At 42.8% G+C, this 13,684-nt stretch overlaps 1 protein-coding gene across 1 annotated transcript in view; it reads right to left on the bottom strand.

Moving 5' to 3' along the window:
* Nucleotides 1–7,760: 7,760 nt before the first annotated feature.
* plod2 (procollagen-lysine, 2-oxoglutarate 5-dioxygenase 2) overlaps nucleotides 7,761–13,684 on the bottom strand; it is a 32,186-nt gene continuing 26,262 nt past the window's right edge. Inside the window, exons 13-20 of the mRNA XM_061093682.1 lie at nucleotides 13,358–13,499; nucleotides 12,457–12,519; nucleotides 11,242–11,355; nucleotides 10,871–10,936; nucleotides 10,588–10,692; nucleotides 9,252–9,398; nucleotides 8,942–9,067; nucleotides 7,761–8,775 (exon numbers count right to left, since the gene is read on the bottom strand). Of these exons, the coding sequence (XP_060949665.1) occupies nucleotides 8,620–8,775; nucleotides 8,942–9,067; nucleotides 9,252–9,398; nucleotides 10,588–10,692; nucleotides 10,871–10,936; nucleotides 11,242–11,355; nucleotides 12,457–12,519; nucleotides 13,358–13,499 (919 nt within the window). The 3' untranslated portion in view covers nucleotides 7,761–8,619. The remainder of the gene's footprint in view (nucleotides 8,776–8,941; nucleotides 9,068–9,251; nucleotides 9,399–10,587; nucleotides 10,693–10,870; nucleotides 10,937–11,241; nucleotides 11,356–12,456; nucleotides 12,520–13,357; nucleotides 13,500–13,684) is intronic.

Raw genomic sequence — 13,684 nt, 5'->3', positions numbered from 1 at the left:
TGTAGATGTGTGATGGACGGAGGACGTTAGGTTCCCGTCCTCCTCCTCCCAGGCAGTGGATAAAGGGACGAGAAGCTGGAAGCAGTCGACCAATCGCAACACAGTGGGTCAGCTGGCCAATCAGAGCCGACTGGGCTTGTCTCGGGAGGGGATCAGAGAACAAAGAGTTGTACCTAAGTGCTCCCAGGTTCCAGGGTACATTTGGGCAATTGTCTGCGAGCCTTAAGAAGGGAGAGCTAGCGTAGAGCGGTCCGAGGTTTATAGCTTTATGTGTAAGTCTGTGCAAGAAGAGATATATACGTACTTAAGTGGAAACACATGTGCGCCTGCACTACGCATGTGTTCGGCAATAAATCTGAGATATTGTTGATTTTTACCACATGAATGAGCTCACTAGCTTCTCCCACGCCTCATAGCAGAAGATATTAAACGTGCGTGCTATTTTAAACATTGTTGATCGTTGGTTTGAAAGTGGTGGAGAGGGAAGAAGCAGATGAGAGGGGGAACCTTTGACCTTTGCGAACCCATCTCAGGCTCTGTGTTCCCAGGAAGCGTGAGTGTATATGTGTGTGTTTGATTTCCACTTAGTTTCTGACCTCTGTGTGTTTGTGGTTGTTTTGGGGGGAAGACAACAGGGCGTGGTTTAAGGAGGGGGGGTGGAGCTCCCGTGTGTGGTCCCCTCATGGCCACCACTGGACTCTGGCGCTGTGCTCTTCTGCACTTGTTTCTCGACCAAACCTCGACCTTCAGTGGCTAAATGTTCTCCTCCGTCTGGAGAGGACCCTCTGCTGAGTTCAGGTTCACTCTGTAATTTTATTAAACCACTGCTGATATTACACAGAGCAGCACCTGACAGATATAACTGAAACGTACTCAACACCACAGACAATATGAAATTACTAACATACGCTATTTCAGTCATTTTCTGACAGTGAGTGAAGACATTTTCTAAGATTCTCCTATAATATAAAAGCCCATAAACTAAAGCTTTAAAATTTTTTTTTGTAAACATTACAGTGCAGTTGATTGTTGTATTTCTTTTTCAGTTCTCTCCGAAATGCACCTTAAAGTATTCGTATTGAAGGATTTGAAATGTAAAGATGTTGTAAAAATTTGACAAATGGAAATTAAACAGTAGTCAACCCTTTAAAGTGACTCCTTGTCCAACAGGATAGCTCTCCTCATCTGTATCTAAATGTTTGGGTGAAAAAGAAAAAGGTTTAATTGAATCGTAAAAACTTTCCCTCATAAACAATCATGACGTGTGCCTCTCTTGGCAAAACCCCCCTCTCCTGAAATCTAATATTAAAGTATTACACGGCTAGATTCACTTGACCCACATCATAAATGATCCCATCCGAAGTTGGGAAAGTCAAAACAAAACTAGGATTTTGGCGGCGGGCCTAGACGGAGGCAGGATGCCACAACAGAGCCGTGCCGACCACAACGTCCAGGGTGGAGGATTCGCTTGGTGCATGTGACAGAGGTATCCAAGGGAGGGGAAAAGAAATCCCTCTCTTGTGGTGGTTCTTTTAAGTCCGAGCCAAAGAGGCAGTTAGAAGGATTAGGGTGGATCACCACTGGTTTGTCTTGATGAGCTGTGGTCACCAGATTGCCAGTTTGCTGTTGTGCTGCTCTGGCTCCTCAGAGGGCAAAAGGTTCTTGTGGAGCCTCTACAGAGGGACTCTTGCCCTTTGGCTTCTGATAGGACTTGAAGAAGTGCTAAGTACAAATCCAACAAGAGCCACATGACATGAACCTGCAATTATATCGCAGTGATGGATAGACAGGCAGTGGGAGAACGCTCTCTATGGCATGAGATCCAGAGCAGTGCTGGGAATTCAAAAAGGAAACAACATCGGTGCCACCTCATTGTTTTTATCGATTTTAGGAAACGTTCCTTTTGAATATGTCACACCGATGTATCATTGTATTTTTTACAGTTTTTTATTTATTGTCATCCTGTCTTTCAACCACCAAGGACGTTAGGCTTTTACTTTTAAGCAAAAACTTATCAGATTGATACAAAACTTGGTTGGAGGATGCAGTCTGGGTCAAGGAAGAACCCATTAAATGTTGGTGTCGAAAACTGGCTTTGGTGGTGTCACGTTATACAGAATTCCATTCTAGGTGATGTTTTTTTTCTCTTCCGGTAATGTAAAGAATGCAAAAATCGATCATGACCAAAATAAACACATCATACACCTAAGGAGTTTTTACCTACAATACTTAATTCAGGGCAATAAAGTCTCTGGGACACTAAAGTTGTTATAAAGACCTAAAGATGGCATATTTCTAACATGTAGACTATTTTTGTCGTAACTTCAGTTATTGGTCTTTATATTTGAGCTGTAATGCGTTCCTGCGGTGCTTTAATTCAAGCTGAAAACCTAAATTAAAACATAATCTATTAAGGTTCATCCTCAGTAAACTCACTGTCCCCAAACATCACTTTTTCCCTTGTGTCATGGACATGGTGAACGTGGGTGGTCTCCTCCAGTAATAAGTAAGGAAATTAAACAGTAGTCAACCCTTTAAAGTGACTCATTGTCCAAACAGGATAGCTCTCCTCATCTGTATCTAAATTCTTGGGTGAAAAAGAAAAAGGTTTAATCGAATCGTAAAGACTTTCACTCATGTAATACAAACATGACCTGTGCCTCTCCTGGCAAAACCCCCCTCTCCTGAAATCTAATATTAAAGTATAACACGGCTAGATTCACTTGACCCACATCATAAATGATCCCATCTGTGATATCAAAATAAACACATAATATACCTAAGAAGTGTTTGACTTACCAAGTCTTAATTCAGGGCAATGAAGTCTCTGAGACACTAAGGTTGGTATAAAGACCTAAAGATGTCATATTTCTAACATGTAGACTATTTTTGTCGTAACTTCAGTTATTGGTGTTTATAATTGAGCTTTAATGCGTTTCTGCGGTGCTTTAATTTTTATCTGAAAACCTAAATTAAAACATGGATCCATTAAGGTTCATCCTCAGTAAACTCACTGTCCCTAAACATCACTTTTTCCATTGTGTCACGGACATGGTGAACGTGGGTGGTCGCCTCCAGTAATCGCGCCAAAAATCACAAACCCACTCCGGTGAAAGTAGCGAGGGAAATGATGATGTGTCAACAAACCCGACACAGTTTGTTGACAGACCTCAACAAACTTTGCAGGAAGTAGCTTCCTCTGACATCAAGGTTATTTCACAGATCAAAGACCCATCGAGGGATTTCATCTCTTTCTTTCAGCCTTTTACACATTTCAACATCAGCTCTCCCTGTCCCTACATATATGAGGAATGTGCTTAAATAAACTCTCACCATCTGCAAATAGAAAATCCATAAAACGTTCCTTGCCTGACACGGAGGTTGAAGATGTAGTTCCTTGAGGAAACAAGCCCGATCAATGTGATTGCTCCAATAAGATCAAGACGCCGTGCAGTATATTTCATTTGACACACAAACCGATCATAAAACACTCCCGTCAGAGTTTCTGCTTGGCTCGCAGGTGTGTGATTAACTCCTGTGCACCCGTGTATTTGCTCTTCATTACATCCCAGCGCTTGCTTGTCATATGGAATATTAATGATTAATGCTGCTCCTTCTCCTGTCTGAGATATTATTGCCAGACTTCTCACCTCAGAGCGGCACAGTGCAGTTTTAAAAATGGCACAGAAATTAGTACATAAAGCATTAAGTACTCAAAAGGCACTTCTGGCAAGAGTGAGTGTTTTAATATGGGAAATATATTTAAGTGTGTATTTACAGACGTCGGTATTCATGATTGAAAATCAAGAATTACTATATATTATATCACCTCAATATTAACAGCTACGTACCACTTCAGATTGTCCAAAACATTTCCTTGTTCTTTCATTCTCATATTCATACACATGGGGGCTCTGGGGGTCTGAACACCGTCCTCCTGTTGCTCTCCCACCCCCCCCCCCCTCTCTTTGCCCGTATTGACCTTAGACACCTCCACGTAAACAAGGGCGAGCACGCCCGAGACACCGAAATACCCTGCACTCCCTCTCTTTCATCTGCAGCTCGACTTGCAAAGTGTCGATTGAAGGAGCAGCACCAGACTAAACACACTGAAGGATCATTCAGAGCACACCCCCCAAAAATAGCTCATAAAAGACATGTTGTGCGACTTGCATTTGACTCTGCTCACCACACACGCAGCCTCTGTGGCTTCTCCTCCGTCCTCCACCCATCCACGTCCTCCTCCACTCTTTTGTCCTTTTTTACATAAATCAATATCTGTCTGGGGGTGCGGGGCTGCTGATTGTTTTTACAGAGCGTCTCTGTGTAATTTGGCTAAATGGCACTTGCGCCCGGTTGACTCTGGGATGGTAAACAGTCTGGCTGGCAAAAAGGGAGTGAGCAGATCGTCTGGAAAGCATGCAATCAGCCGTAATTGCTGTTGTGGACTCTGGATGTATTTGATTACTTACCTGGATGACGGGCGTGATGGCAGCCTTGAAATAATAAGTGGTATTTGGGTTAAATGACAGAATATGGATCATATTCAATGTGTCATGTTCTACCTGACATGGCTGGATCCATTATTATGTCGCACGAGAGATTTCCAACATAAAAATGATCAAGGACTTTGCACACATGAATTCCCTTGGTCTTTTTTTAAGAGCCCCAATAAAAAGTTGCAAAAAAACGAAAGCTTTTACAATGTGTGAGAGTAGCTACTGTTGCCAGAGTCAGTGGGTTTGAGTTGTTAAAATCAAAGAAGTGAAGTCTCCTTCTCTTCGGCTGCTGCAGGACTCAAACTCACCACTTGGTAATGGAAATACACAGGTTTTTAACAACAAGCGTGGTTCTGAGTCAACATGGATAATGTAATGTGATGTAAGTGCAACTGGAACCAATGAATAAGTTTGATACTGAGGGTTTTTAGTGTTTTCCTCCACTATTACAAATGCAAAGATGATAAACAAGCACCCGAATGTTCCTCATGTGCAAATAGGGATCATCATAAAAAACTATAGGTCATTTTTATTCATCTACAATAACAATGACATTGATTGCTTGAAACAACAGTTTCTTATTTGACTCTTTGGTTTGCTGCACGTCCCCTTAAAGCCCCATCAGGCCTCATACCTCAGCGTTTCCCGCTTCTCAAAGAATGTGAAACATGGTTCGGATGCTCGAGCTGCCAAGTAATAAATTGCACAGAGGGGGTCACACTGGTTTCACACATTCAGACGTTCTTGCATTTAATGGGGCTACGTCACACACACACACACACACACACACACACACACAGCTACTAGATATATATACTTTGGTCCATTTGCAAGAAATGTGAAACTTGACAAATTTAACTCCCTTTGAACTGCACACACAAGTAGAGAAACACAACATGAGCACAAATGTACCCACTGAGACGCACACACAAACACATACACACACAAACGCACTGATATGTGTATATGCATTGAAAATTGTCTCTCTTCCAGTTCTTTCCCACTAATCTCTGACTGTCAGCTGCACTGTGCATGAACCCAGATACCTCCACTCCTATCCTCCCCCTCTTTAAATACAATCTGAGTAATATACAGAAAGTTAATCGTCTGGAACATTTACTCACACACACACACACACACCCACACACAAGTTTGTACTTCTATCTTAGTGAGGACACTCAGTGGCATAATGCATTCCCTAGCCCCTCACTCGAACCTTAACCATCCAAACTAAATGCCTAACCCTAACCTAAACTCAATCCTAACCCTGAAACCAAGTCTTAACAATCAAACAGTCATTTTAAAAAGTGAGGACTGGCCAAAATGTCTTCACTCTGTAGGGCCAATGTTTACAATTGTTCTCACAAAGGTATGAATACAGGAACACACACAGTTGGCTTTTGGAGTTGCATTGCAAACCGTTATATATTGATTTTAGTGGATTTCAAATGAGCAAGTTATTTGTTTAACCCACAGTGTCTGCTCTCTTTAAAATTACTCCATAAGAACATTAAATGACTTAAAGCGTAAATATGTTGCTAATCTTTATTTTCACTGTAAACAAATACTGTAAAAATTAAAATATCAAACTATGCATTGATCACGTTAATGTGCCTGAAGCCGTTGACCTCCAAAGTTGTCCAAACACAATAAAAAACCCTGTCAGTGGATTACATTGTTGCACTTATGTCCTCAGTAAGAAGCAAATGGGGGCAATGTCTAATTCAAAAATAAGATTCTAATTTTCTGTGGCACATACCCGGTCATGCCAGGTCAGACATGTACTGCAATAACCCCTGGATTCATTCCCTCAAGTGGTAAATATGAAAATGGTGCAGATGCGACCCACAGGCCTGAAACCCCTCCTGCACGCACAGATTGCATGACTGTCCTCCTCCAAACCATCAGCTCCAGATAGCACATCCTGTATTTGCCCACACATACACTGGCCTCAGGCACTTCACATTCCTGGATCATTGCAAACACTTCATTTAACTACGGTATTTAGTCAGGACCGGTGTGGGTGCCACGGTAATGGTTAAATCGCTGTCTGCTACTGGGCACCCTGCAGTTTGTGGCACACTCAAATCTACTTTGGTAGAGTCTCATGTTACCCGTCGTTAAAGCTGCTGACCCCAAGCGTGAGTATTCACTGGATTACAGAGGGGGGGGTGTGGCCTCACTGTGAAATCACTGTAAAAAAAAAGAAAAATACACATGCTCTCCCAGGTTTGAGTCTTTGACAACGAAAAGATAGAAAGGAATCTAAAACAACCTGTCACTGTAGCTCAGGTATTCACTTTGCTTTCTTCTTCATCCAACTGTAGAAGTAAATCAGACTTGAAATTTTTTTTTAGCCCATTTCTGCCATTTGATAAAAATCATTCCTGTGAGAACCTGTGAGGAATGCAGGTTTTTACTGCACGCCTGGCAGGAATCAATGTCACCTTTCATGGGGCGCACGGAGGGAAGTGACGGCCACAAAGGGCTCTTTCAGCAGCGTGTTGACCCAAATCTCCTCCATCTCTCCCCCCCCCCCCACTCTTATAGCAGCTCCGCAGACATGCAGCCTTCACCCGCACTTTACAGGCCTGTACCCGGGGAGTCCGCCCTGCAGGGGTCGTCTCTCCAGAGAGTCGTGTGTGCTAAAAAGTAATGAGATCTGATAGGGAGGTGGGATTCCAGAAGACGTTTCATCAGTGATCTGATTATGATCAGTGTTGTGGTTTCAACATGTAGAAACTCGGATCTGCTGCAGAGAAATCACAGTTCTCTTCTATATCTTGTTGTTGAAAATCATTTCCAGTCGATATATACTCCTTCCCCCCCCTCCCATCAGCAGTCTCACAGCCACCATCTGTGCGACTCCTCTGAAGTTGCATGTTTACACTCGAGTCCTTGTGTAAACTGAACTAGGTTGATTTACATCACCACACCACACCACACCCTAAACACTGCTCCCTCAGCCCGGTGCAGAGCTGGACTCCACAAACAGGCCTGATTGTTTCTACATGTGACGTGTTCGCGGCAGAGCAACTTGACAGACTTGGAAGAAGCACCGGTAACAGAGATAACACAATGGAAACCTCTCCGCTGTAGAGCGTAATCCCATCCAGACTTTGCTTTGCTTCTGCCAGAATCTGCACAGACGGATAAATGTCTTCTTCCTTTTTCGAGAGGAGCAGGAGAAGCTGCAGAACAAGGCTGGTGTGAGGTTTAAAGTCGAATTATCAGAGCTCAAAAAAACGAGAGAACATTCAATTTCTTATAAAGAATTTTATTAAAATTTGACAATAAGTTAAACAACTTAATTCTCTGAGTCCCAAAATCCATTCACACACACATCTTTGCAGAGGAATATCGTAGAAAAATGTTTTCAAATGAACGTTGCCAATCTCCAAAACAAGAACGAAGCCTTTCAAGGAAAACAGAAAATTAAACTTCATTCAAACGGAATTCATATTGAATTCTGACTCTTTGTTTTTTGTTTTTATACTTTTCTGATGTGCAAAATTACAAAAATATATTTTATTTTTTTCGCTGGGCACAAATTATTTGACTGGAATCACACATCTGGATTGTTTTAGGGCGGAAGAGCAATTTACACCCCAACAATATATGATTGGAATTTTAACGCAGAAACATGGATTGTTGATTAGCACCAGTAGAAACGTGTGACTTTACAGTATAAATGCATTCAGTGACATCTTACCTAAAACCGCAAATAGATACACAACAGCTGCACAACAGCAGGGCACAGCTAACAAAGGCACGATTGTGTGTTACCTGGGAATCATGACAAGCTACAGCACCAGTAAAGTCTGTGATTCTAATGGTTTGAATGGGAAATGGAAGCGCTGCATCCTGCTAGCATCGTTTCTCTTACTTGTGTATCTAATGTGTGAATTGCTTTTGTCACCTCCCTTTTCCACTCCACTCTCTGTTTGACAGAGATTTCCTTTTTTTAATGCAATCATTTACTCTTTTAAAGCAGTTGCCTTTAAAGAAAAGGATCGCATCGGCAAAACATCTGGGGCACAAAGAAAAAAACAGAACAAACATGACAGAAAGAGAAGCAAAGCAAAGGTCGGAGGACTAATTTACAGCGTGATGGGGTCGTTCAAGGGTCGATGAAGGACACTGCGATGTAGCGGGTGCCGTTGGTGGTGGGCAGGCCTTCGTGGAGGTGGGTCAGGCGTCCCGGGTGCATGAAGCTCCAGCCTTTTCTGGGTGAGTCTATGGAGCAGTTGTACCGATGGAAACGGCAGCCGCCTCCCTAAAGAGGAGATGAGAATGTGAGGGACAGTCGAAGATTGGATTGATAAGTGTGGAATGAGTCAGTGAGTCCGGGAACATTGAGATTAAATCAGACCTGATGATATCCAGATGTTAAACGGCTCTAATATCAGAATGACTCACCCTCCTTTTTTTTAAATTTTTACCTGAAAGTCTGTGTCTTTGTTGTTGAGGGCGATGTTGATGGTGAAGGTGGAGGAGTCGTGGTGGGGCCTCAAGTACGCTTGTCTCTCAGGCGTGTATTTTACCACGAAATTCATTATGGCGTAACCCTGCGATCGAAGCACATGATAACATAGAGTTACATTTTAATATATCAATCTATGTGAAAGCTGTCAGCTGCCGTTAAAGCTCAAGAATGTCCAAGACGTGTAAAAACTCATTTCAGCTTTTGGGTGAATAGTGGTGGAGCTCATTCTTTATCTCCCCTTCCTTTCTCCCTGCGGACACACTCACCTTTGTGTAGTAGCCAGAGAAAACCTTTAACGTGACGGGTGAAATGAACTCTCGGATGAAGTGCAGCCACTCTTTATCGTAGCCGATTTGCTTCATGTGAATATCGTCCGTCGGCACCGTCTCGTAGCCGCCGGTGATCCGCTTGTCCTGAGGAAGAGGAGGAGAGACAATAAAGCTAAGCCCTGCAGTGTGATTAACGACGGAACAAATTACCCACCGTCCTCTTTGTGTGTGACCAAGGTTTTCAGTGTGGCGACGAAGATGAAGATGATGACGCGTCTATGTGTTTGTCTGCAAAACCGCAGGCTGTGCCGATGCCTGCGTCAGACTTAATGACCCATCCAGCCCAGCGCTTTCTCCAAACAGAGTTAGTCCAAGTATCTGTATACATTTAGTCTCCCAGGCAAACTTTTAGGCACATTAATGACCAATTTCAAACCACATAAAACCGGCCGCATGACTTTAACGCCATCAACACAACATCATAATGTTTTATTCCATTATATTTAAATGTTGGACCTGGAGACCACGGTGATAAAATTAAAAGCACACGTGTTTACAAGAGCGCGGATCATCAGTTGTGTGTCTGTGTGCGAGATGGCGCGTGTCCTAATAAACATTCGCTGCTCAGCACATCTGGCTCACACGGGGGCGAGAGAGGTGGATCGGAGATAACGACCCAGCCGACTGACGAAGGAATGTTTGGAACAATAAAGTTTACAGTGTTTTTTACTTACTTTCACTTCGTATTAAATACAACACACATTGAACTAAACATTCAGGTACAATTAGACTTTGAAAGCTTCAGCTCAACAATAATACGCATGTAATTCAGACACTTAAAAAGAAGTAAGTATTGCACGAAGTTAATATATTACAGCAAATGTCTTTAAATAAAAGTAATTATTTATCATCAAGAATTTAGCCGAGTAGGAGTCAGAACTACAGTATTTAGCAAAACATCTGCTCTCAGGAGTACAATTTATTGCAAAAACTACTCAAGTACATGTAACGGAGTACATCTAACCCGTAGCTACCCACGTCTCTTTGATAATAAGCATGTAATTCAGACACTTAAAAAGAAGTAAGTATTGCACAAAGTTAATATATTACAGCAAATGTCTTCAACTTGAACCGTAAAGGTCTGAATACGGGCGCACTTCAAATTTAGGTTTGTCCACGGAGACACAAGCGGAGAAGTCATTATTTTTCATCAAGAATGTAACTGAGTAGGAGTCAAAAACTACTCTATTACATGTAACGGAGTACATCTAACCCGTAGCTACCCACGTCTGCCACTATGTGTCTCCACGGTGTTCACTGCAGTTCTACTGACCTCATGATTGCCCCCAGACCAGGAACCGTAGTGCTCCATCTCCTCCACTATTTCATCGCAGGCCTTCTGCGAGAACACTGGGAACCAGAAGACATCTGTGCAGGGCTGTAAACATCCATAAAAAGACAACTGAGAATACACTTCACTGACACCTTCACCTCCAGCTGCCCTGACTAATGCGATACCCAGATCCTGCATGTTAAAAGCAGATGTCGGGATTCCTGCACGACATCACGTCATTTTTTCTCTTTACTGTATATGTCAAACACACACAAATACAAACCTGCTCCAGTAAGTTTTCAGTGAAAATTCGAGTGTAGTTTTTGTGGATGTATTTCTCCTTCCAGTCCTGGAAATAGAAAGAATTTCGGATTAGTGGCCTTTTTTTATTTGGACTGTTTTCTGACCCGCATACCTCGCGGAGCTAATCCTCTCTCCTGCAAGGCACGTCCCAGCGTGCCAACTACAGTAAATCACCCGGCCTTATCAGTCAGGAGTGCTATCACACTGAAGTCATTAAGTCAAAACTGTCTCCCATCTCTAATCCATTATGTCTAATAACCTTTACAGGTGGCTGCTCCTTATCGCTGCTACTCAGAAAAGAAATGTCTATTTTTTATGATTGAAGAATAAGGAGAGATCATAACGACTTACCACAGGGTTTTCAAATATCTGCCACAAGTCACTGTTGTAATGAGAAGTGTTATAATTGGCGGTGGAAATGAGCCTCCCGAAGTCGTGGCGGTTTGTTATGTACATGAAGACTCCCTGCAGCAAACAGGAGAAAAACATCAAGTCACTTTCACAGATTTTAGGGAGGCAAGCAATCTCAGTAATGTCTCACAAGAAGCATTCATAACAACTATAACACGTGCAGATCTACAGTGCATGAGCGCACTGCAGGTTATAATTATGGTAAATGTTTATGACTCTTTAAAGGTTAGCACTGGTATAAAATAGAAAGAAAAAAACAACCTTGTGGCAAACTACTTAAAAGCTTCATTTGCACAAAAACTTAAATCAAGTTTGATTTCAGCGTGTTTGAAGACACTGAAATCACACTGTGATAATCTTAGAGAGAACCAAAAACAGAGACAGGTGCCAGATAAATAATCTAAGATTATTTATGGGTTGTGGGTGGGGGGGGTGGGGCAGTCAGGTGAGAGGATTGGGAGAACGGGAACAGAGGGGGGGAGTGCTGGGCAGGTTGGGATAAAGCAAGTCCAGGAATGATATTCCCTCTACGTTGAAGCATTGGGGGGGGGGGGGGTGTTTGGGGAGGGTGTGGACTCTGTCAGACTAGGCTTCATAAAGGACAAAAGTTGATGATTCTGGGGATTGGTTCCGCAAATGTACGTTTCCAAATGGTGGGTGAAAGCTGAGGTTTGGATCCGATGATTTAAGACTGACAAGAGTTTTCTTGGAGCCTAGTCTGAAGTCAGTCGGTGTGTTTAGAGGCTGCAGGTGGTTGCATGTGTTTGCTGTGGGGTTGGGCTGCTCTCTGAAAAGCATCAGGACACGGGACTTGCATGAGGAACTCTACTTTCTCCTCCTTCATCTCCTCTAGGAAGTGATAATTACAACAGGACAGTGCTCAGGTCTTTCTTTCTCTCTACCTTAGACAAGTCTGCTTGTCTCATCACAAGAAAAAAGGTAAACATCGATTTCCAAAGAGCTGCCAGTCATTGTTTTGACGTACGGACATGAGGCAGCAACACGGACAGCAACTTAGACTCCAAATTTTTACTCGGCGGAGCCAAGAAATCTTTAGTTAAATGAGAGTCTGTCAAGGAAATGATCCAGATTCTCAGTGCTAACCCATTGGAAATGGATGTTTCACAAAGCAGAATAATCAAAACAAGTGGAAACCTTTGGGGGCCTGAGCATATGGAATGATTCCGGAGAAGGGGAGTCTTTTTCTCTGTGACTGGTCTAAAATGAAGGAGAAGCATCGTGTAAATAGAATAACATGAATCAATGTTTCAGAATCAGAGACACGGTAGAAATGTAAATACGTCACATACATGGAAACTCAGGAGGAGGGGGGAACACGCCTGCATGAAACAAAGGAGCAAGATTCCCTCTGAAGCTGATGTTTTTTGTGGGTTAACACGGGAGAGGAGTGCATGCTGGGAAAAGGGTCAATCAATCCAAAAGCACCCGGGGATTGGATCCGGCGGGGGAGTCGTTTCGAGCGGAGCACAGGGGACGTGTCAGTGAGGTTAAGCGTTAGCTGGAGACACATTTTTAAAAGCTTTTTAAACACGTCAAGGAAAGGAAAACACATTCAGTCACACACAAGGTGGGGTTTGTCGGCTTTAGCACATCCAGGAGTTGCAACAGGCTGAGCTGTCTGTGCTCATATGACAACGAGGGCGAAAGAAAGTGAAGGATGATGGGATATAAGTGGAGCACGGAACCTTTACACACCATAGAGAAACCATAAACAGGCAAGGATCATGCCTCGATGACAGACAAAGACATTTCAGCCCGCTCATACTTGCCCAGCTTTCATCTTTGGTTTCCGTTGAGCTGTTCACTTTTGTCAGGGTTAAGATTCATTGCATTTATAAACTAATAACGCTAATAATATTTTCTCTAGTACAGACGTTAATATTCTGGTATAAATATCCGTTAAAGAAGCTACGTCTTTACACAGACAGGTTTTAAACACGTTATTAAAGATTAAAATATAGTAATAATAATACTATAATACAAAATATTAGGTTAGAGACGTGAATCCTTAAAGGTGGAAGCCGGGCCTTCTTACCATTTCTCTGGCATTTCTACACAAAGCCATATCCGGGTCCAGTTTCTCCAGGACAAAGTAGTTCCTCTCTTTCATTTCATTCCTCAACACTTGGCCCTTGACCAGGTAAATGTGTGCCATGTAAGGAATGTTCCACAGGCCCCTAGAAACAACAAGAGAGGAAGAGCTCACTTTGCAGCAGCCAACCGCCCAAACGCTGGAGGAGACTTTGCATTGCAGTCGTCAAGTCGTCCGTGACTACAGGTGAGCTGTAGGAGATGTTTGGAAATACTGTATATGGTACTTGTGCGAAAAGATATTTCAATAACTCCACAGAGGAGGTTGTGT

This window comes from Limanda limanda, chromosome 20 (genome assembly GCF_963576545.1).
Source record: "Limanda limanda chromosome 20, fLimLim1.1, whole genome shotgun sequence".
NCBI lineage: Eukaryota > Metazoa > Chordata > Actinopteri > Pleuronectiformes > Pleuronectidae > Limanda > Limanda limanda.
Note: the sequence above shows the minus strand (reverse complement) of the source record. Positions and strands in the feature narration are given on the sequence as shown.